The 27,173-nt window shown below is 25.9% G+C and overlaps 2 protein-coding genes across 2 annotated transcripts in view; both read right to left on the bottom strand.

Moving 5' to 3' along the window:
* Positions 1-11,308: 11,308 nt before the first annotated feature.
* On the bottom strand, positions 11,309-13,775 carry LOC105361460 (chymotrypsin-2-like). Its single transcript, XM_011498644.1, has 4 exons — positions 13,725-13,775; positions 12,215-12,540; positions 11,853-12,104; positions 11,309-11,487 (listed from the first exon to the last, which is right to left on the bottom strand). The coding sequence occupies exons 1-4, from the start codon at positions 13,765-13,767 to the stop codon at positions 11,326-11,328; spliced, it is 783 nt and encodes a 260-aa protein (XP_011496946.1). The 5' UTR covers positions 13,768-13,775; the 3' UTR covers positions 11,309-11,325.
* Positions 13,776-24,018: 10,243 nt separating this feature from the next.
* Positions 24,019-27,173, bottom strand: part of pHCl-1 (pH-sensitive chloride channel 1) — a 62,556-nt gene continuing 59,401 nt past the window's right edge. The window contains exons 12-13 of the mRNA XM_011498632.1: positions 25,168-25,284; positions 24,019-24,230 (exon numbers count right to left, since the gene is read on the bottom strand). Of these exons, the coding sequence (XP_011496934.1) occupies positions 24,099-24,230; positions 25,168-25,284 (249 nt within the window). The 3' untranslated portion in view covers positions 24,019-24,098. The remainder of the gene's footprint in view (positions 24,231-25,167; positions 25,285-27,173) is intronic.

Here is a 27,173-nt window from a genome sequence, read left to right as displayed (position 1 = left end):
TATGAGTGTGATGAAAAAAGTCTTATAAATATATTTTAAATAATTCATTATGCGATAACGGCAATTCACATTTTACAAATTTTATATCTGTATTACTTTATATATTTCATATAATAATAAACACGAATCTTTTATACTGCAAAATATTAAAATAATAAAATATTAGTTAATGCAATTCACTGATTTTAGCACAGTCATAAATTCTTACTACCTTTAAATAAACTAAAATATCACCTGTAAAATTTTTAATTTTTTAAAAATGTTTTTGAAATTCTTAGAAATACTCTAATTCAATCATACAATGTTCATAGTTTTTTGCTAATAAATGCAATGTAGATAAATCTTAGATTTGCTTATGTTTAAAATACGTTTATTTTTTAATATCGCAACATTATTTAGTATAATTTTTAACTATATTTTATTATTATAAAAAAAATGTGTTATACATTTTTTTTTAAAAGATAACTTACCAACATTTAATAATAGAGAAAAATAAATCACAATTTTGAAACTCATTTTGGCATTTTAAGTGTCTATGAAAATTCGTTTTTGTCAATCGCTTTATATATGTATACATATCGGTGGTTGACTGATAAAATTACCATAATATTTCATTAAAGTTATTTATCTTTTATTTAATCGTTTATGTATAACATTTTCGTTTGAGAGAATGTTGGTTCATTTAATATTTGCTTATTTGTGGAATTAACATACATGTTTGAAAGAAACATTTTTTCATCCAAAATATAATGTACTAAATTCATTTCACTTACAAAAGTTCTATGCAAATAAGATTTTTATTTACTATAAATATAGTAGGTGCTTACTTCACATAATTCCGAAAGAAATGTATTTGTTAATTTATGATATGATAATATCAGTTTAACAAGAAATATTAAGTAAAGGCTGAAAAATAATTGTGTATCGAAATAATAAATAAAAATGAATATTTGTTATTTAATTAAATATTTTCATGCGTGTTTAATAAATCTATAAACAAACTTTATTTACATATAAGAATAATATTTTTACAACTAAAATAAAATCAAAATTTTTTAATTGTTCAATATTTTTAATAAAAAAAAAATAAATGGCATAAAATTTTAAAAGAAAATATTTACTTTCTGCAAAAAATCTTCATACTTAAAAAAATACAATGTAAAAAATGATATATTAGAAATTTATGTGCAAAATATATATTATTGGTTTATCAATATATACAAGCAAGTATTTTTTAGCATGTCTTGTATATCAAAATATGAAAGTCAAAAAAACAATTTTTAAGAAAAAAATTAATATAATTTTAATGTACTCATAATAATACACGACAGTTTATAAATGACTTATATAATATACTTGAAGTCAGCTAATGTATTCAAACTTGTATCTTATGTAAATAGATCATCATGAATATTCATTTTACACATGATAATGGCCATAATGATATTTTGGGCTTATATATAGGCCAATAGTTCAAAGATATAATTAAAATAATATTAGTATTTGATATGTAATTTAATTAAGAGTAGAAGCCAAAATTAATGTGTATATGAGAAGTAAAATCTTTATGAAAAAAAAATATAAAGTAATGAAAATAATATAGAAAAATTATTATATAAAATATATTAATTAATATATTTATAATTTCATATATTAATATAGTAACTTATATAAATTTGACATACTAATAAGATAATAGTATGATAATAGATTTGTATGATGGTAATATATATACACGTGACATACTTGATTAATGCTGTCTGATATTTACTTTAATTTACTTCTTCAGTATAATTGGAACATTGACACACATTTATTCATATTAAATCATACAAATTTATAATGTTTACATTTATTAAAGTATTCGGTGATAAAATGAGTATTATTATATTTATATTCATTGGCATTTATTTTTATAGTATCATAGTAATAAATTAAACGTCGAATGTAATTACACACTATAAATCACACAAATAAAGAATTAAATAAATAAATAGATATATATTTATATATACCAATGACAATTGATCATGTTTTTATATGGAATCTGTGTAGAAATAAAATATTTTTTATATTTAAACAAAAATTATAGCAATATGCTGTAATTTTTCGCTGTTTTGTTACATTGGATATAATTTAATAATCTTGATAAAAACCATATGAGATGTAATAGTATATATATTTTTCTTCAAACTGAGATTTTAAAATTGAATCTTTAAAATTTTATTGAATTTTATTGGAAAATATTTATTAAAATTTATTTAATAAAATGTAAAATTTTATTAATTCGTATTTAACTAATATTTTATTATTTCATTATTTTATGTAATTTTTAATTATATTTAATTATTCATACTAATGCTTATTTGTTTTTATGTATTATTTCAAACGAAAATAATTAAAATGTAGTGTATATTATTTGTTTTTAATTTATGTGTTTAGAATTAGACTATGGCTACCAGTTGCCTGGTGGGGGAAAGAAGTTGCGAACAAGTGGAAGGGGAGCGCATTAATTAAATATTAAACACATCTGCTTCTCGTGCTTGGTATTTCGTTTATTTTACAACTACAATATAATGAAAGGGAATCGCTGAGATCTTGCTATTTCTTGGTTGCCACCACGTGATGTCAGCATGCACTAAATGTAAAGGTAGGAGGTCGTAAGTCTCACTTCTTCGTGTAGTGCCAAGTAATGGTAACTCAATTGCTGGCCTCCTCCCTGCTATCTTGTGGTGTGGACGGGTGGGAACGGCCTGCTACAACTTCGTGCTGGGAGCATGTACGAGATTCTCATTAATATGAAACTGTTACTGGCACTTTCCGTAGCGGCTCTGCTGAGAGTGTATGCAATTGCTCGAGTAACTCGTTTTCGGCTGACTACCGCCTTGGTTGATTAGCTTTTGCCTTAAATATACATGCGGCAGCTTTATTAACTGACAATAAGGAGGCGACTGTGGTGGTTGAAACAATGGGTGTGGTCATGGTGCAATAAACAATGGATGCGATTGTGCACTTGTTTCTCTCGGAATCTCGAACATTCGGCCCGACATCAGTAATTCTATTGATGATTATTTCCTTGGACGGGGATTGGTAGTATTGCCAGTTTATGTATCGGTCTAACCATAGTGGTCGAAACAGTTTTTATTCTGATTACTCTGGTCAGCCCATCCTTGCCAGGATGAATGTTTATTACTCGAGCGAGAGACTACTTGCAAGGTGGAAAATGCTTGTCGGTGATAAGTACCAACGGATCGATCTTAATGTCATTCTATAGATGATGCCATTTATTTGGAGATCGATTGTTATCGTTGTTAATAATGCGCTTACCATTGTGACCAAAACCGTTGAACTCGTTGTCATCGCCATCGATACAGTCTTGATGTGACCAAATCATTTAGGGACGATTCAGGTATTATTGTGAGTGAATTTTTGATAAGAAAATGACTTGGTGTTAGGGCCGATAAGTCTCATGATCATCTCTCAACGGCTCTAGAGGCCTAGAGTTCAAGATTGTCTCAATCTATGATAACAGAGTAGTGATTTCTTCAAAGGTAAGCAAGGTCTCTCCGATTGTACGTCTCAGACGAAATTTCGTGGACTTCACCATTGCTTCCCATTTTCCTCCCATGTGAAGCACAGCGGGCAGATTGAATTATCATCGAGAGCTGTTTTGCGAAAGTATTGTTGCAATTCGATGATGTTCTTGGGAACCATGTGAGAATAATTTTTTGAAAAATTTATCCGGCCCAGCGACGGTTGTACCACAATCTGAGTATAATGCATGGGGAATACCTCTACAAACGGATAAGCCTCGATGAATTTTGTTGTTGTTAGTCCCTGACTACTTCAAGGTGTACAGCAGATAGTGTTTATAGCATAAAATAGTCAACCAGCATAGTCAGCACCCGTGTTAGAGGACCGTTGTAATGGTATTACTCGAGACAACGGTAATTGGCCCATCAATTCTTAAGAACGGATTCCCTTTTGTCGTGGACATGTAATGCATCGTAGAGTGTGAGATTTTACTGAAGATCGTCCGCCAAGAACCCAATATTGCTGACATATGTATGCCAACGTGAGTTGGGTGCATCCATGTAATGTTTTGAGATCTGCATGAGCATGTGATATATGATTTGATATGATTATATGATTTGAATATATCATATATCATATAAATCATATGAATATATCATATATGATTTGAAAATTATGATTGTCGTGGCAGAATTTCCGGGTGCTTTTGGTCGTATGCCAAGGATGATCTCATAAGTCTTCCTCCAACTAGGATAATTCCTTGGGCGTCGATGTACGTGGTCAGATAGTGGAATGCATGAGTAGTCGGCAAGTTTGCCTAGGAATGAAGGATTTTGATTTCGTGAGAAACGTAGGCAGCTTGAGCTATCTTTATCTAAAAAAATCCTTGAATCCCCTGATCGCATTGCTTATCGCTCAACGTCGGCTAAGTTGGCCACGAGTCTGGTGAGTTTATTCATAGTAGTTCAGTCCACCATAGTGAATGATTTTAAAGATTACTGGTCGTAGTCCTCGGGACGCACAGTATGCAGGGCTCTATGTACCGGGAATGTAATTCCATTGACATTCTACAGCAATGTCCTGAATTTGAGTGACCCTATAGAGTGATTATTGAATTGGAGAGGAATTGTTATAGATGAGATTTGACTATAATAATCACCTGAGAATGGCAGAACTGGAACGTTATGAAGACAGGCCACTTCCCTTGATTGTCCCCTTATGGGTGATATTTCTTCGGCCTTTGTGGTTGTCCTTGTTGACTCATTTAATCGATGACGTAGTCTGTTGATTGCTAATCGCACAGATGAATAATTTTTGAGTTCTTTTCCTAGCGCCGTCTTTCGTCAAGTATTGATGATTCCTTAACGTTGTCGGCCATTTTAACTCAAGATAGTTGTGCTCCTTGTGGAAGGCCTTGTGTAATTCTTCAAATTGTTCTTTTACTTCTAGGACTACTTCAATGGATGTATACAAATGAGATGACGGAAGCCTTTTTGCTGGCTCCATTATTGCCGTAGTTTGACTTCACTGAATTTGAGCTTTTAAAAGCTCAACGGGTAATCTCTCTGCAGCGACGCTGCGGGTTATACGATTTTCCCTCTCTTGAGTGATAGGTCTTCAGGAGTTGTCGCTACCTTTGTTTCCTTCTTCTCGCGATTTGGCATTTTCATGGTGAAGTATTGTAACAGAAGAACAAGAACAGAATACCTACAGCGTTGAGGAAATTCATTATTGCTTTTTGATACAGTTACCGGTGTTATAATGATTGAAACTGCAATGTTGTTGTGGTATATGATCTGAATAATGAAAATTTACTACTTATTACGCATTCTTTGTAAATATAATAAAATTTATAATAAATGAAATTTATGTTTCGTACAATATTACAAAACAGCCAATTAAATAATTTTTATTATCCGTTAAATAATTAAAATAGGAAGAAAATATTTATTTATTAAAATAAATATTAAAATTGACTATCCCGATAATATTTTTGATATTTCAAGCAGTAAACATTATATTTAATGCATAATTATGCTTTTACAGGTGATTATATATTTGTATGTGTCTGGGATCAGACTAAAAACCTCCTTATGATGGTGGGTGGAGGCTTGCTGGCAAGTAGAAGGGGCAATGCAATTATTTAATACAGTCCTTTGTGTTTGTAGTCGTTACTTTTATTAATATAATAAGTAATGAGTAATTAATAATCTATTAATTATTAGGATGAGTGTATGATATAGTGAATATATTTGTGTTTCTTCAGTAGTAGTGGTGGCGATGAGTCTGTGCGTGTGTTCTTGATGGCCTGGAGCGTGATTCCCCTTCTTCTCGGAATTATAGTCGTATGTTCGAGTTTTTCGATTAGAAGCATTCGTTGAGTCCGTTGGCTAATGTTTACCAAACAATGCTGCACGCGCTCATACCTCTCCCACTTTGTATTCCGCTTAAAACTGTTGTAATCCGTAACATTCCGCCCGCCATAATCAATTCATTGATGATTAGAATTGGTGTCTTCTGTGGGAGCTGGCAGGACTGGTAGAATGTGGGGTGGTTTTGTGATTGTGGTTAAGTTAACATGGGCAAGGAGTGTGGAGATTTCTTATAATGTCAATTATCCAATGGTATTCCTTATGTAACTTGGCAACGCTTACTATTGATACTCATTTTTTTTTTTTGTGACAGGAACCGCGTGATGGGATGGTAAGAACGAGCGTCTGGTCGCATCTTACTTGAGTTGGCAGGAACCGATGCGGGCGTAAACCGCGAGTGTAGAGTAGTGGCGGTCCTGTCGTGATGGGTCCTTGTTAACTATAAGAAGTAGTAAGGAACGAGTATCTGCGTTGCTTACGGAGGCGTGGGTGCTAGTATAGTTGTGGCATCGCTATTAGTTCCTTAGGTTGCTTGATGCTTGCCATGGCCTCCCAATGGCGATGGCAAGGTTGGAGGATAGCGATCCCGATGTGAAGAGTGCATGATTGGTACTAGCAGGGCAATCGCGGCACGTGCAACTCCTTTCACATTCTCGTGCGAACTGGATGCGCCGATAGCGCATCGGTGACTGTTACTATGACGCTATTTATCGTGACGGCAATAGGGCATAGCTTTGTCGGGTTCATTTGTTATTATTTCTTGGAATTATAGTCGTATGCTCGAGTTTTTCGGTTAGAAGCATTCGTTGAGTCTGTTGGCCAATGTTTAGCAAACAATGCTGCACACATTCATACCTCTCCCACTTTGTATTCCGCTTAAAACTGTTGTAATCCATAACAGTATGGTTACGTTAAAAAGTTATATCAATATATTTATACAGTTATACATAATATTAGAAAATAATGTAGTTTTCTTAAATGGATGCCTTTCTCACATACTTAAAGGGTAAACTTGTGGGCGAAGCATTCATGAGTGATGCTTGTTTAGGAGTCCTGCTGTTCTTTGGAGTTTTAATTGCCTTTTCTTTCTTCAAAATTTTCCATGTTTGCCATTATAATATTGTATTGCGCTGAAGAGAAATGGGAAGTCCTACATCTCCCTCTACTTCTTGTTCCTATGCTCTGGACGGTGAGTTTCTACACGCAGAAGTGGGAAGTTGTAAAGCTCCCGATGCTTATTAGTGTAGTAGCCGGGGATGAATATCCAGCGATTGAGCTATCCGGCCCGTTCCATTAGATCTGCTACCCGACGTTGCGGTTCTCCGGGTACAGTGCATGACATTTCGAATAATATCATTTTATTATGTTAATATATTTAATTATATTTCATATATTTAATATATTAAATATTAATAATTCATTGTATTATTAATTTTTTAATAATATCTTTGTGTTCAATTATTGAGGGTTTGTTTTATGGCTCGAACTGCTAATTCAATAGTTCAGTGAATTATTCTCTCGTCTTGATCACTTAATAGGAAATAATAAGCGAAAGGGCTGAAAAATATTATGTATTATGTATTTTTAGTAAAAAACAATGTTTATTATTTGATAAATTATTATAATATTGCACTATTTTTTAGAGAGAAGTTTTATTATTCTATTGTAGTAATGCGGGAGTTTCCTTGTGTTCTTGTTTATTGTAGATTCTATGGATATTACTGTGTATTTTGAAAGTTGAGGTTATGTTGCTGTTGTAACTATTAGCCTGTGTTGTCGATCATGCTCATGAAAGAGCATGAGAAGATGGTGTTTCAAATCAAGTATGCTTGGTAGAAAGAATGATCATACTTGATAGAGTGTAAGTCTTGATGGAAATTGGTGCGTAATCAATTATGTCTTTATTTATAATGAGAGCGGTAGAAAAGGACTAGTCACACACAAGAGTCATGAATGACAAGCCTTCGAGCTTCGAAGGACTTGATGAAAATGTATTTATAGTCGATTATTTTATAAACTGTTGTCTAGCCTTGACAATGTAATATAAGTATTGCGTCACTTGTGTCGACTGTTTAAGGGGCTGTACGGTGTTCGAAGTGTTAGTTCGAGAGTGCGTACTCATTCCGAATCGATTCTTTAAAGGCAGTTTTCTGAAGCGTGTTTTTGCGCGTGTGCGACTAGTTTATTTAATATAAGGAGATGTACCTTGGACACTGTCGACAAGGTATGTTGATTTTCTGCGTGGTCGGCGTGTCCCCCTTGAAGAAGTAGCTTCTGCAAGGGTGATTCAGCAAGAGAGCGAGGCACGCCGCATGCTAGCCTTATATATCCACGCGGCGGCTCACTTAGCTGGCAACATCATCATCGTCGTTGCTACACTGGAATATTACATGAGGCGCTGAAAGAAAAATCTAGATGTTTCGTGAATTCGATGAATGAAAAAATAAGACGTAATAACGATAGAAACTTCCGGGCGATGTTATTACCCGAAGATCATATAAACATTACGGGCCATTTGAAACCAAAACATAATAATTATACGAAAATTCTCGTCCAAGTGTTTACAAAAATCTGAGATCTAAAAGGCCGGCGATGCCGACAATCGGCGGTATTGAAAACTGGCTTCAATCTCGAACAGTTTGATAGTATGTTTTAAAAAAAATTCTATTTTATATTACATTTTATAGTTTCTCTAAGTTAAAATCAATATTTTATATCAGATATATATTTATATAATGAAAATAATACTATTTATATACAAAGGATATTATTATAGTAAAATTGAAATATTCGCAATATAAGTTTTGGTAGTTTGTATTTTTCGTGATTTTTATAGTTAAATATATTGGCTTTTATATTTTTACAGTCATACATATAAATTGTAGTAAAAAAATTAAAGTTGTGATATTGTTTAATGAAAAAATAAGATTAAATGTTATACTATTTATGTGGATAAATATATTATAACATTATAATAGTAAATGAATAGAATGAATAGTATTTTAGTAATTGCGATGTCTAATTTTGAATTGTAAAAATGAATCTAATAGCTAGATTCTTCAAACTCAAAAATTAAATTAATGTAACATTCTGACTAAAGTCTAACTTAGAATAAAATATCTGAATTAGGTAATAAGTATAGAAATGAAAAATATAGCTTTTAAATAAATAATAATATTCTATATCGAAATATAATAATTTTATAACAAGAATATGTATTATTAATATTTATTTAAAAAAAACATTCTTCTAAAAAAAAAGCAATGAAGAATATTAATAAACGTTATAAGAATAATATGGATAATAGTACAATTAATATTAACTGTCACTTAAATATTTTATAATAAAAATTTTTACTAATAAGTTATAATGCAATTTAAAGAAGTGTGTTACGGATTACAGCAATTTTACGCGGTAAAATAAGTGGGAGAGATAAAGACACCTGTGCTTAGGTAGAAACATTTGCGCGCCGAGTCATAAACACAATTCTACGAAATCGGGAAACTTCACTACTCAAAATAGTCGAATATTACATTACAATTCCGACTAACAAGGGCCGACAAACTCTTCAAGGCTAGATTCTAGTGATGTCACTCTAACAATCAGCTTGATAAGAGTGATCCAGAATTCACCGGAATCGCAAGCCTGTACTAGGATATTTAAGGAGACGCGCTTGACGCTCTCACGCTCTTACTAGTTCAATCAAGCATTCATCAAGATCGGATCGCTGTTCTACAGACCGATTCCAGCTCAACGTAAGCCAATCTAGTTTCGGTCACCCAACACTGCACAGATCGACTCCAGCCCAACGGAAGCCAAGCTCTCTCGGCCCATCAACGCTGCCGAGATCGACTGCAGTTCAACGGAAGCCAAGCTCACATGGCCTACCAATGCTGCTACAGAGATCGACGTCAACACATGTAAGCCACGCTATTACACACGTTCTTACCTATCATCAATGCAACTGAGATCGCCGTCAAACACGTAAGCCACGCTATTACACACGTTCTACCTATCATCAATGCAAGTGAGACCGACACTACGCACGTAAGCTACGCTATTACACACGTTCTTACGGATCGCTAATACACGGCTCACACCTACTAAGTAAGCAGCAATACCAATATGTGGTATACGGTACGGGGAATCCTCCCACCCGTCAAGCAGTGACGACACGGATATCCTCCCTCCATCAAACCGCTACAGCGTTCATCTCGCTAGCGGCGACGACAGAACCACGCTGCCCCTTATCAGTGACGTCTCACAAGCGTCCCCCACTTAGACCGCCTCAGCTCTTCACGCCAGTGGCAACGGCGGCATCATCGCTGCCCCCTACCAGTGACGTCACACAGGCATCCCCCACTCAACCCCTGCAGTTCTTCACGCCAGCGGCAAAGGCGGCACCATCGCTGCCCCGTATCAGCGCGAGTCTCCCACTACCACCACTAGTTCATAACTACGAGTAGGAGAATCAAGCACTAAGCTACCAAGAATACACTTACAGAATTCTTGTCGCTCATATTAATTGAAGAAACTCTCATCTATTCATTGTATCTTACATTCAATTCGACATCCATAGACCACTGACTATTTATTATATTTATTATATTCAATAATGGGAAAAACACTACATTCAAAGGCAGTGTTGAATTATTGCATTGTCCCTTCCACTTGCCAGCAAGCCTCCATCCACCATCACAGGGAGGCTTTTAGTCTGATCCCAGACAAAGAGCGTAAGATTTTTTTTCGAAAATGTAAAATTTTCTGATTAAATTTATATAAGGAACACAAAGGAGTAAAGGTATTAAAAAATAAGTTTGATACCAATAATATATATTAAATTTTTCTATTAATTATATATTTCAGCTAGTAACAGATTATATAATATAAGCGGAAGAAAGATTGCGCAAAGATTGGCGGCGAAGAGAAACGCCAGTTGCAAATGAAATAAAAATCAAAATGTTCTAAAGATATTACATGATATTATATTATATTATTTTATTTTCAATGTCTTCAGATTCATATAAATACATATTATTATGATCTTTATAATATTGTATAATACTTATTAATATTTAAATAATAGTATAATCATTCTATTTTACAAGACATTAAAAATATATAAATAAAAATATTTAATTATTTATATACATATTTACCACTTGTATATTTACCATTTGTATATTGAATTATTTTTTTTATTACAATTATATTCTTTTCTTAAAAATATTATTATAGTTCAATGAATTTTATAATTATCTAAATTTACTCTCCGTGTGAAAATACTTTTTTTATAATGTACAATATAATTAAAAAAATTAATAATTGAAATACAATAAAAAAAAGTTACAAATATAAATGATTATCAGTATAAATATAAAACGCCATTTGATATTTAAAGGAAACTTAAAGTTTAAATTTAGGACCTGGGTGTCGAAGTACTTCCAATAATGGAATTTATGAAATCTAAATGGGAATAAACATTTGTGAATACATCAGGGTAACCCTGGGCGCATGGAATAACCCACGACTGAATGCCAATAAGTTTTTCATTGGCAACTACTGGACCGCCACTATCGCCCTGTAAAAAATTTACACACATGTTTATCTACTCAAATATATATTAAGTAATTGCACACTATGGTCCTCAAAAAATAATCTAAATTTTGAAATTCAAACTATCAGTGATAAGTTTTTGTAATTTGAAAAGATTAGTTGAATATTATAAAAGCAAATCATATTATCATTTATAGTTTTGTAGATAAATATGAAAATACTTTTTTGTTTATTTTCAATCTAAATATGTATATAATATAATAGGCAAAAATTATATTCGTACTTAAAATACTATTTGTAATTATAAATGAATATTAAAGAAAAATAATAACTGTAAATTAACATACTTATGAAAAAAAAAAAATAGAAAATTCGAATTTGAACACTTACATAGCATCCACCGATTCCTTTTGCTTTATATAAGCAAGCTTGCGTATCATGAATTCGACGGTTAAGTTGATTCATACAGGTTTCTATGTCAATTACTGTCAGTACAGCTTTATGTATTTGGTCAGGGAACCATTCAGCTGAAAAATTCAATTTTCCATAACCAGTAATTACTGCATCACTCCCAATAACTATTTCATCAGTAGGAAGGTCTATTTTATGTTGGTATGGTTGAAATTTTATACGTTTGTCCACCTAAAAATAGAAAATAAAATAAATAAAATAGAAATATCTGATAACATTATATTAGGAAATTTAGAATATTACAATTATTAAAATATATTATTTAACTATTATGAACGTACAGTAACAACAGCGATGTCATGAATCCATGCTTCATCTTGAGTCATACGTCCAGTAAATTCAGGGTGAATATCAACCTTAGTGATTTTGAATCTGACTCCAGAATTTGCATAAGGACTATTAGTTCCAATGTATACTCTTAAGTTCGTATAATCATTGTTCATGTCATTGAAACAATGGGCTGCTGAAAGTATATGATACCGAGTTATAATTGAACCACTGCAAAAATGCTGATTTAAGTCGTAAATTCTTATTGATACTTGATGTGGAACATTATGGATGATTGTATTTTCACCACCTACTATTCTGATATCCTTTGCCAGTGAACCTATGGAAAGTAATTGTTATTTTATATATTTTTTAATAATAGATGTTTTATTTAATTACTTTAATTAATAGTAAATTCAGCGTAGATTATATAATGGAACAGAACACGTTGAATATTATTTAGATAAAGATAATTATCGCATGTAAAAATTATAAATATTGCGTGAACTATTTTTACATAATAACTAAAATAATAGGAACAAATATTTATATAATTAGTAATATGAAAACGTTTAAAAATAGTTAAAATAGTTGTATTAAATTAGAAATTGCGTTATATTAATGTATGTATTAATACAATTTATATATTCAAGTATTTTATTACGAAAAGTAGGCAAACGTTTGTACTATTTAGGTAAACAATTTATAATAAGTACTGTTAATTATTTTTATATTTTATTATACTACAATACCTGATATGTTATAAGATAAAAATGAATAAAATATTGATTTTTAATCAATCATTCAGTAACGCGATATAAAAATTAAAATAAAAATAAGTAAATTGTTTATACGTTTAAAAATATTAAATAAATATTACGTAAATTGGCACATTAATAAGAGAAACTCAGTTTCGCATAAATTATTTATATTGAATACAATTTTATTAGATAAGATATGAAATATAAAAATTATAGAGTTTTTATATTGTCATCTGACAATAAATTTGCAAAATTTCATTAGATTAATATTGACCAAATTGATAAACTACCAAAAAACATTATCTAAAACTATTTTGAAAACATTAATTGCATAGTATTAGTAATTTTTGTATGATTTTAATAATTAATATAATGTAATATATTGATACGTCTTTTTATTTTTTTATTATTTTGGATTTCATTTGCGGTAAAAGTTTTACGTAACAGCAAGTGCAAAATTTCATAAATGTAATTACATATTAAACGAATCAATAACATAAAGATAGATATTTATTAAATATATTGTCTGAATGTTTATATTATTGAGATTTATAAAACGATATAAACAATTACGTTGCAAAAAATATAATATATAAACAGTATATACATTATGATATCTACATAGTATGTTAAATAGAATTTCTATAATGATAGAATATAGGTTCTTATTAATTTATACTCAATTATTAGTAATTAAATATAAATTGTAGATAAACATTTTTTAAATAAATGTACATAATTAAAGTATTTATATGTAACTTACCAGTAAATACTACTAAGCCGAATAAAATAATCGTTAATTTCATGATTGCCTTTGAATTTCTATATATAAAAATAATTTTTTCTTTAATGCCTTATATAGGAAAAAAGGTAATAAGCAATTCATATTTGTATATGCTCTAAATTGTTATCTCAAATGTCAATGATAGCTTAGATAAATATGATAATAAGCCCAATATATATGAATCCTAAACTATAACGTTTTGCATAAATTACTTTGTTAATATAATTAAAATAAACATTAGAATAAACATGGTTAATATAAAATGGAATGAAATAAAAATATATAAAATTTCGGATTAATCTACATTTCTATAATCTAGATAAAATTCAAACTTTATAATTCTTTCAGCAAGATTTATGAGTAAAGAAAGAAAATTAAATTGAAATGTATGTGAAAATTATACTTAGAAATTATAAATCAATTATATTTAAATATTAGATTTATGAATCTTATTAATGTTAACCAGAATAAGCTGAGCCATAGTTATCAAATATGTTACATATAAACAAACCTACTAATCTTAATTAATCGGCAATAAATTTAAACTGATAAGCAGAAAAAACTTATTTAATATATTAATATAAATATCATTAAAATTTTTTATAGATATATTAATATTTATTACAATCTTAATAATTCTAAACTGCTTACCATTTATGTTATATCAAGTTAAATATTTAAAGCAACGGCAGTATAACAATACGGTACAAATTTTATAACGCGATATAAAATCTTTTTTTCATAAGTGTGAAATTATAAAGTTTTTTCTTCTTAAATTATTACATTTTTTTTTATAATTTTAAAATATTTTTTAATATAAAAATAGAGGCCGAATATAATTTAATTGGAAAACTAATGAAAGTTTTAAGAACAGAATGTATTTGAGAATTTATTTTATTAAATTATTTACAATCATTTTATTCTGCAGATTGTAATGTAAAACATTTTATAACATGATTTTTATCGTAACTAAAATATTGTTCATACTAATAACATTTACTTAAATATGTTTAAAAATATCATTAGTCTTTATATATATATATATATATATATATATATATATATTTACCTTTAAAAAGAGTAATGAATACTATTTATACAGTAATGTATGATAGTTCTATTTTATTTAAAATTATTCAGATAGTATTTATATCGGCAAACACTATAACTGGAATTTTTTTACTTTTTGAATTATGTCTTTGTGTCGATATCAATGTAAGCCATTTATGGTAAATAAATAAATAAATATATATTATTTAATTTGTTGTGTTATCGTTATAATTATATTTTAATATCCTAATATTCTTTATTATCAAAGTATATAGGTAAAAAAAACGGGAATCGGTAAAAATATTATTAGATAGGGTATTATGATATTGTGGTGTCAGGCAGATAAGCAAAATATGTAGAATAAGTACTTGAGGTATGAGATAAACAATGGAAAGCTTCGAGGAGAATTGAACAGCAAGTATAATGGAATACTTGTACTCGTTGCAGCAAGGAAGTAAAGTTTCTTATTTAATAAAAAATGATTATTAGTTAATACTTAATAAAAATGAAAATTAAAATTATAAATATTAATATTTTTATTAGAATTTTCTTATTGATAGAAATTTTTGTACAAGATTTTTATACAAACAAATCATTAAAACAGTATCATTGGAAGATTCTTCAAATTATTCATGAAATTTTTCATACTCATGAAGCCTACAATTAAAATTTTTTTATTGTTTTATTTTTACATGAATTTCCTTGAATTTACAATTTATGAGTTCAAAATTTATACTTAGTTTATACAAATTTTAGAATTTTTATTTAAAATTCACTCTACATATCAACATCCTCATTATTAATATTATAAATGTGTGATTAACATGTATTATAATGACAATGAAAGGATAAATTTATAATTATAAATTATAATTGAAATTAGAATTGAAAATTAAAAATGAAAATCTAATTATAATTAAAATTTTTTAATGGACGCAATCCTATATGGATTCAATGATTTTGACGATGAACTTAAAAAGTGAATTCAAAATTGTTAAAATAATGAAATGCGTAACAATTAAGTATAATAAATAACATTGATAATGGCCGGTACATGGCGATACATTGACGAATGAACTTGTCTACAAATTTAATTAAAAATACAAAATTTAGTATTATTATCTATATAATTTAGTATATAGATTATGCTTATAACTATGTTATGAACAATGTTTTTTTATTTCAGTTTTATTCATTTTTATACAAAAATTGTTTTATCATTCTTAATACTAAGAAATAAACCGTATTACTAAACTACTAATGGTATTACTAAAATATAAAATAAAATTTTAATATAAAAACTAAAATTTATATTTTATATTAATCACCGTTAACTTATTGTTTTAAACTACTTTGAGTTTGGCAGTTAATTAAAATGTTATATAAATTTTAATATAACAAAAATTCATATATTCATTAAATCATATGCTTCTCACATTATATTAGACAAAATAAATTTCATTAAAATAAGACTGTTGTTGAAGAATGTTTTGTATAACATAAATAAATCTCTGATCGTTAGTCATTGACATTTTTAATTTTCAGCTGCTATTTGTATAAATTGCAATGAAAGTAAAGGAGAATCGAAAAGAAGGTTATGTAGAATAAATCATCTATTATAAACAAATATTATAAAATACAAAAAATAACTTTCGGTTTGTTTGATCAAGTTTATAAGTAATGATTCATTATAAGAAATTAACATACATGGCTTATTTGATTGGTACGATATATATAACATTGACTTCATTCTTTTAGTAAAAAATCAAATATTTGAAATTATAATAACAAATTAGTTCTGATTTTTCCATTTATTACAGATTTTAGTAGTACTCTGTATATGAAATAAATTAAACAAACAATGTTTCCACTTATAATGAAATGTATTCATATTATCCGAGCGATTAATAAAATTCTATATGAAATTATAGTTTGTATTAATAATTTTATTATTTTTATATAAATATTTTATCTTAGTATTTAGTTAAACCACTTTAATGATTATTGAAATTTTAATAAATCAATTCTACATATATTAAGAAAATTGAAAAAAATTTTTGTTCAACTCTAATACGAATTGTTAAATATTACTTCTAAATACAATTTTATTTCGTAAAGGATTTTAAATTTATATGTTAAAAGTTTGACAATATTTTTATAAATATGTCTGAAATTTTTGGTTAAATAAAGTTAAATAGTAATTAAATTGAGTGAAAATATTCATTTATTACAATAATTTAAAAAATGCACAGGTGTTCTTTTTAATATTATAAATAGTGACGGTTAAATTTATTACGTTATGTTATATTACGTTTTATATTAGATATTTATATAATTTTTTTACGTGTGACTTTATAAATAAATTGAATGTTATGAGAAAATTTTATTTTCTAAATATTTATGTTAAATTTTTAAAAATCGAATTACTGAAACAAAAATTTTATTATTTGTAGAGGAATAATTAAAAACGAGTGCAGATAATTAATTAAATATAAATAGAAAGTTATTAAAAAAAAAATTTATGCATATATATATCGTATATATACAATATATGTAATTATAATTTTATAATATTGTTCATAAAATAAAAACAAACAGTCATAAAAATCAATGTACTTTCAATTAGTGATTACAATACAATACAACACTATGAACATACAAACTATTTATTATTGAAAATAATTTCTTTGTTATTAAAATTTATTAAAACTTATTCAAATACTTTAAACAATTAAATTTAATTTAGAGTAGAAATTGTTCAATGAAATTGAATGATAAATGTATTATTTTTTTATATAATACACTACATAAATTTTATAGCTAAACTGCAAATTTTCAAAATATTTAAATCTATAATAAATATACATATAATCTTTTCTATACTTTCAGTTATCATTAAATATGCTTGTAATAAACAATACTACATTTGCAATGGTAATACTTAAAAAAATGTACACCCTTTTATATAATTTTATATTAATTATAATAATAATCTAAAAATTATTTAGTTTTTATGTATATATTTTTTTCTCATTTTCTCCAAATCTATATTTTTCGATCTATATTTACATGCACACACTTAATATATACATCTCAAGTAGTCGCTAACAATGATTAAAAAATAATTATATTATAACTATTATTTGAAATCCATAATTCGATCGGTTTTTATAATATACTAATAGATATAAATGATTGTAATTCATAGAATTTTCATTGCCTTTGATTTCTGATTTTTGATTTCATATAAACTATGGTAATAATTATTATAGTTTACAAACATGTAAAGTATTTTTAGAATACACGTGTGTATTTTTATCACTTTTTCGTGTGGTTTTATTATAACAATAAATTATGACATGAATTATTAATACCATTGGTATAATAATATGTAGCATTATTAATATTAAAAGATTTTTCTATTAAAGGTTATTTAAATATAATTAATTATTTAATTGTTCTACAATTCTTTTAATCTTACTTGGAAATAAGTAAATTGTTGAATACTAAAATCGCAATTTTTAAGAAACCATTTTAATCGATGTATACATTAAAAAAAGTTTATATTTTTATATATAAGCTATTTTTTACATTTCTTCTTTATTATCACAAATAAAAATAAATAAATTTTAAACTGATGAATGCAACACAATAGTAGAAATTTGTTAATTTTTTTATTTTCATATTATACATTTACGGAACCTATATATAATTTGAAATATAGACTTTAATCAGCTCTGGAGAACTATGATTTTTTATTAAATGACACTTATTCATTGTGAGAATTAAAAAATTTTATACTATTATTTGACATGTCATAATTACTATGACTTATATGTTGTAATACAATGTTATGATATTACAACATAATACATCATAGATATGAATATGTAATTTTTCTAATTATCTCTTTTTACTAAAAAAATTTTAATGTAAGTATATATTATAAAAAATCAAAATTTGTAAATTCAACTAAGTGTTTATATGGGTCCTTATTTGTTTATCTTTATTCCAATGAGTTGATTTGTATATTGACATGAAATTTTCATTGACCTCTAATTTCTGTACAAGTTTATTTAATATGATTTCATTATTTTAAATGTTTTTTAAAATACGTACCGTTTGGCGTACATATCAGAAATTTCATATTTTTCGTAAAATACGACACATTTGATGAAAGAAGGAATGGTGTAGTCTGATAATATTATTTCAGGTATATTAACAAAACCAATTGCTTTACCAACTATGAAATATTCAATTATACTGAAATCATAATTTCTTTTACTTTCAACTATCAATAATTGTGCGAGCTGTTTCTACGATAGAATAAGTTAGCATTTTTACAATTTTAAAATTCTCTTTTATATTAAATGAAATTTTATATATATTTATTGTATTAATATTATTTATATGCAACATTTATTTATGACTATTTAATGTTTTTCATTTATTCATTAATTATCGAGATTATTTCTTGTTTTTCTTAAATGTTTACGCTATATAATTTTAAATTATTTAGTTAATGTTTTTAATGTTTATTAGTTTTTTGTTAATTGTTATTATTATTTCAGAAAATAGATATTCATAAATAGTAAATATATATTCTGTATATACGAAATACATATTCTGAAATTTAGCTTATGAACAGTCTAAATTAAATTAATTGATTTATCTGGATCGTAATATTATACCAAATATAAATGCTGCAATTAGTAATAACGATAAATAAGTTTTAGAAATATTTTAGATATTATATGATACTATGTAAGGTTAATTTATAATAATATTTTTTTAAATGCAAACAGGAAAAGCAGATTAACACAGTAAAATAATTGCGATAATGTAAAGTTTTGTTTCTTTATTTTATGTTACAGAATTATTAGGAGCCAAAATAACTGGAATTTATTTTCATGAATCCATATAATTTTAATTCTTGTTTTCCATAATTATTTTTACAATAAAACTTTAAAGTAAATAATACGTTGTATATGAATTATGTGGGCGTAGCATATGAAAGCTAGGAATTCGTTTTGACAATTTGAAAGCCTTTAATCTAAATACAATATTACATGTTTCAAGTTCTTAATTATGATTTACTTCTTTATTAAAGTCGGTGTATTAATTTGAAATCGCAATAAAATTCTTACTTATAAAATGTTCATTCCAAATATTTTTATACCTTATACCTTAAAGTAATTGTAGAACAGAAGCTTATATGAAAAAAGCATTCCAATTAATATATATTTTGGATTTTACATTATAATTTAAACCTTCTTTTATAACTTACATTATGTACAATATAAATAGTTACACAATTTTAAGCTACAGTAAAATATCGTAATAAGTACGCTTTTTAATAATAAATTCGCTACTATTATTATCAATAAATTCTATATACAAATTATTAATCAATGGAGACGAAATAGTTAAATACTGTGATATAATGTAATATAAATTAGAGCGTCAATGCGCATAGACAATATTTCGTACAATATGAATCGTGATCATAATTATAAATTTTTTCAGCACCTTCTTGTTATTTTTAAAGATAAATAATTTTACTTTATCTTATTTAGAGGTACATTCTTATAATTTATCACGGCATAAAAAATATACTTGTGGCATTGATTTACGAACTCTTTTTTGGCAGTTATTTCCAGAAGAAACATTTCTGATATATATAACAAGTTACGATAATAATAAGCTGAAATTATAAAAAATATGTATGGATTTTCAACTTTATATACTTTTTATTTCCTTTCACATGACATTTATGTAAATTAATGAAATTAAATTTTATATATATACAAAAGAGAATAAAACTGGGGAAGGAATGTATTATTGAAGTGCTTAAATTATATTATACTTGTCATATATCATGGACAACTCAATTTTAGCGTATTAGTTACAGATAATATTATATAGCTTCAAGTTAATTTAATTATATAAATTATGTTTATTTATTGACATAAAAACTGAATTTTTAAAGTCATAAAAGAACTATTTTAAATACTGTATTAAAAAAATCCTTAAACATAAGCCATTTATTAACAAGTTAGTTCGCTTCGCCTTTTACATAATGTATAACATATTTAGATATATATAAGCAATAACAACAATAAATATTTGCATATATAACAGCTATAAATAATTTATAAGACTCATATAGATATATTAAAATCTATGAACTATCATGAAATTTGTCGAAAATTCTTATGTAAATTAGAAAATGAAATATGATAATAATGTATCATATAATACCATCATTTATAAATATAGTTGTTGTCATTATAACTAAAGCAATAATTTATTTGTAGGATTCATTTATATTGAAATCAATTTATTTTTTGTAACTCGATTTTATATAAGTTTTGTAATGAAATTTTGAAGAATGTATATATTGTACATGGCAAACTTAATAGTTTCTTCATTTCTCAATTCTCAATAGTTCTTTCATTAACATTAACAAATAGAATGCATGAAAAATTATATTTTAAATATTCTTTGATTTTTATTTTGAAATTATTACACAAAGAATATATAAAAAATTATATTGTTTTCGTAATTTTAATTTTTATTTTTTATGACATTTTTTGTAAGATTTTATGTAACTGAAAACTATAAGTTTTCATATTTAGTTCTATATGTTAGACTGAATGTAAAAATAGTAAAGAAATCGTATTATTTAAATAAAAAATATGATATAACATAATAATAAAGTTTTCTAATTTGAATTACTATTATCAATATTCTTTAAATCATTATTTTTGTCTATTTTACCTTAGGCATTATATATTAGGTATGAAGTAATTACAATTTTATTATATAGAAATATGAATAATATTACAGAGAAATATAAAATTTATTTGTATAAATAGATAAAATGAACAATCATTTTATTTCGCTATTCTTTAAGTCGTTCAATTAAATAATGAATTATATTATATTATATCAATAGATTGTAATATTGCAATAATCAATTTTATTTATAGAATACAAAAACTTATTAACGATAAACAATTGTATCCAATTTATATATACTATGATTAGATCGTTTTGTAATATTAACATTTATTATTCGGTGTTAATACTATAAATCTTTTTCATGTAACTGTTATATAAGCTTTTATTATTTATATTTATTTCATATAACGTGTTTATAATATAATTCATAATAATATCTAAATTTAACAAAACTTTCAATACTATTATAGTAAATAATGTTTGTAATTAATAAATTTTTTGGATGTTAAATTTCATTTATCTTTTAGTTTAACTATCATTTGGTATACTGAATAGACTAAACTAATATTACTTATAAAAAAACAGATAATATTAGTTCAGAAAAATAAATCATACACTCCGTTTCCATAATTGGATAATATATGATTGTATTAAATATATATTAAATGTTATGAATTAATTTGTAAAAAATTAGCGTGACAATTATACAAAACATTGGAGTATTCTAAAAAATTTTATTTAGAAATTTTTATTGGAACAAGTTGATAAATTGCAACTATAATATATTTGAAGTAATGCAATATGTACTCATTATTTACGGTAGTATGCTCTTGTTGGATAATTATTGACTATATTATTAATTCTAGTACTTATGTAAACTAAAATATATTCAAAATATAAAGATTAATTTAAAATAACCTAATTTCGCCTTCCCCTCCTCTGTCACTCTCACTCTCTCTCTCGCCTTTCTGTGTGTTATAAAAATAAAAAAAAATTTAATCAAATAATGAAAATAAAATCATATGAAATAGTATACATCCAATTATGAGAAAGTAATTAATTATTTAAAAAAATTATAATTAAAACAAATTAACGAAATTGTTTGTTAGAGTTTGAGATTTTCCAAACAAAATACTTAATTTAAGTAACGATTAAGCTTATATTCGTACTACTTATATTAATATTGATAAAATGGTCCTCATAACAATAAATAAATATATTTATATGTATGTACATATGCATATCAACAATATGACAATATGACAAGAATAAAGATCTATATATGTACAACATATTGTATAAAGTAGTGTCTGCGTAAGGTAAACGTAACAATGATATTTATAAACATCTATAGCTATATCAATCACTTAATAACAAAGTAAGTACATTGGTAACTTATGATTTTTAATAAAATTCATACGGTATGTAATTAATGCATACCTAAAGTATTAACAAATATTTCATACACCCTCTACTTCATTATATTGGCTACATATGACATTAACAATAATAATGTAATATATATAATTATATCGCATGAATAAATTCAATACACGGATGATCATGCGGAAAAAACGAATATAGTAATCCTGCTTCATTGCAGGTAATACACTTACATGCGTTCGTATATTCGTGTATATGCAAGTCCGTACGCGAGCGCCGGCCAATTAATCATTTGGTTCTTTTATATTTTATAGCCATTACGCGCTGGTGTAATAAGTGATTGCTTCGTTAATAGAGTACGACGTGTTTATATTTTTTATACTTTCATTACTTTCCTATGCATAAAATTCATGCACATATGGACAAGATCCTAAATAAACATTGTATTTTACCATTTTATGTATAATTTTCATATTTTTCTTTTTATAAATTATTTATATTTGTTGTATTTCACAATATCTACCGAAAGGAAATTGTGCAATGATAAATAATAATTGCAAAATAATACGAAGTATTTAATTTTTTTCCCATGTATTTTTGTATAATACTAAAAATTGGTTATGCAATTGTAATGAAAATGCATACACACTAATAATAAAGATTATTAGGTTAATATCCATTATTAGGTTTTGAACTTTAAAATATGCGGATGTTTCTAGAATACTAACAAATTCCTCTTTTTTTTTATATAATTCTATAGTTCTAAATATAAATATACTTATATATATATATGTGTATGTATATATATATATATATATATATATATATATATATATTTATTTATTTATTTTTTTTTTTTATTATTAATCTATCAACACGTGTATGCAACCTACCCATCAAGTATACGCGTACGCCCGCATACACGTATGCACGTGTTTATGAATCTGAGGTTGTTTTCAAATCAAATTATTGCTATATTTTTTTGATATTATTATGTAATATATTTGGTTTCAGCAGGCTTTTTCTGTTATTTTTCAGGAAATATTAACATTTTGTTTGCTTTCTTAATCAAGTGACAAGTATCTCGTCTATATAGTTGAATTCAATATCGTTTTATACTTGTTAACATTATGATTCTGTTGGCAGAGGCTTCTCGTAGGCTTGAAAGGCTTCGTTCTAGGAAACACCTTTATAGTGTATGAAGAAAAAAGTCAGAAATACGAAGTATGCTGCCGGAAAAGTGATTCTCGCTATGACGTCGATTGTTTTTGCTACTCGTATAGGATGTGGCGGCTCTTTCTTCCGTACCTGCTTAAAGAATAATATATATTTTACAATTAAATATTTTGCGGATTAAGTGTATTAAGTGGATTATATTTTTTTCTAATAGTAATTTTAAATACAAGCATAAAAGAAAATCTATCTTTTATTATAAAATAATAATAAATACTTTTGCTACACAGTGTTTTGATTTTTTGAATGAAAATTTTTATATTTACTAATCACTTATGTAATTAATAGTATTTGCGCTATTAATTATTAAAATGATTAACTATTAATAAAACTATTAACTATTAAAACTAAAAAGTACTTGTCACGTTAATAATGTTCGTACAATTGTTTGTATTTTATATTTTGAAACAATTATAAAAGTATCTTAAATAAAATATCGCTAGAAAATGTTAATCTAATGTAGAGCATATTAACACGAGAACATAAACATGAATAATTTTTATAGATATATAATAAAAATTGTGAATATAATAAAAATATATGAGTATAATAATATAACAAAAAAATTATATTGTTAAAAACACATGTACATAGGTGACATTTATTTTTAACAAAAAATATTGTCATAAAATTTTCATAGTACGATATAAGTAATGTAAATAATAATTATGTAATTTTAAAAATTGTTTATTTATTTCTAAATTTAGATAGACATACTTTCAAATTTGAAAACTACTAAAAGTTAAATTTTAAATCAAACATTTGAAAAAAAAAAATCAATTGAAGTTCTAAAAAGTTTTAAAAAATTAAAAGTTTTATTTTCTTCGAGTTTTTGAATACAATAAAAATGTTAAATAAACATATTTCTTATTGTCAACTTTGTAGATAAAAGTATGGAAAATACTTAATACTAAACTAATATTCAATATTTGGTCTCTTCAGAATAAGATGGCATTACACTGAAACATCGTTAAAATTTATTGAGAAAAGCATGCTTTATGGTTTATCATACCTCGGCCGCGCAGCCATTGGTAGCTGTGTGCGTGCATGGATTTGGACCACAATTTGTGCAGGTTACGATCTCGTTGGCTCCACCACCAGTGCTCGTCGCAGCTCCTCCTTCTCTCTTCTTTTGCCCCTGCGACAGGGTCTTCGTAGCAGAATCTCACAATAATATACCGACGAACGATCCAATTTTCTATCGTCGTTATTCAATTCCTTTTCATTGCTCTCTTATTTCTTATTAACATTGTTATTATATATATTCCGTAGATATTGATTTATTCATTAAATGCAAAAATAAAGTATAAAGATATTTTTTATTTATAAAGAACTTTTATGTATACAGAACCAGTGGCAATGCAAAAATAATATCCTCTCTTCTTTATTGGTACGGTTTTACACATTGAAATGAAGTGAATTTGTTAGCTTGATTGGTTGTAAAATTTTGTTATATAATTGATAATGCACCTTAGTTATAATAATAATACATAAATTAAAGATTTTTTCAAATAAATGAAAGTACACTGATGTAATAAATATTGGCTAATAAAGATTTGGTGTATTTCTCTATAAATTGCTGAAAAAATAAATTACTAAGGTCAGCTATAAATTTCTGAATTAGAATATTTATCATGTAACCAATATTTAACAATATTTTATTTCCGTTAAATAAAAGCATTATTTTATAGTAAAGCCCCACAATTTAACTCAAACTCTATTTATCAATATTTTTTTAATAGATATAAACTTTATTAAATAAAAGTGCATCCATCAGGATAAAAATTGTGATAAAAATTATTGCTGATTTACAAACGTTATTTTCTAGATAATAATTTTAGATATTTATATATTATTAATTACAAATTTTTTTTTCTTTATATTTTAATATTTTTATTTTGCCTCTAATTCTTATTTTTATATTTTATTTTTGACTTAAATATTTTATACGATAACGAAAATTGGATCAATTAAATCAAATAAATTTTTATGTAGTAAAAATTCAATATTATTCCAATGTAATATATATACATACGTACATATATATATATATATATATATATATATATATATATATATATATATTGGAATTCTATATTTAGTATTTTATATTGCCAGATTCTGTAGACAGCATTACTAATGTCAATTATATTTTACAAAATATTTACTATATTGATATAAATAATTTATAAAATTCTAAATTCATTAATTCTTATAATAAAATTTTATTTTCTATAATTAAAAATGACTTGTGTTATTAAATTGTGGTAGACATAAAGTTTGTAAAATCACTTTTTTTTTTAAATAACTTAAGGGAAAATATTAAATATTCTCCAAAATATCTATCATTAGTATTAGCATTATATGTTTTATTGAAATAATTACTTTTTACACATATAAATTTATTATAATATTATTATATTATTATTATTTATTTAAATATACAAATTAGTATTTAAATTTAAATACCTTTATATTTATACATGTTTTTGAATATGATAATTCGAACTTTAATAAGCCTTGAACAAATGATGAATTTTTATTTTGTTTATATTTTTTACGTTAAAAAGACGTTAAGAAGACGATGAAATGCTTAAGAATAAAATTATTTATTAATTAATTTATTCTTATTTATGAATTAAATTTCTTCTATCCTGTAAATATTTTTACGCATAACGAAAAGTTTTAATAAGCCTATTATATTTTATATTTAAAAATACATGTATATTATAAAAAATAACGCATATTATATTGAAATTATTTCATCATTAACAATATTATTACAAAAATTGTTTTATTAGGCTCAAAATTCTTAAGAATAAATGAATTATATATATATATATATATATATATGTGTGTTTGATTAACAAAAAATTCCACAGAATCTGACATAATATTATTTTGAACGTAATTGACAGGAAATAGTAATTTATTAAAAAATATTTTATTTAAATAAATCGACATGTCATATACATACATTCGTATACATGTATACGTATATATAATGTCTATGAAAAA

Source organism: Ceratosolen solmsi, unplaced genomic scaffold (genome assembly GCF_000503995.2).
Source record: "Ceratosolen solmsi marchali unplaced genomic scaffold, CerSol_1.0 scaffold10, whole genome shotgun sequence".
In the NCBI taxonomy this organism is placed as follows: Eukaryota; Metazoa; Arthropoda; class Insecta; order Hymenoptera; family Agaonidae; genus Ceratosolen; species Ceratosolen solmsi.
Note: the sequence above shows the minus strand (reverse complement) of the source record. Positions and strands in the feature narration are given on the sequence as shown.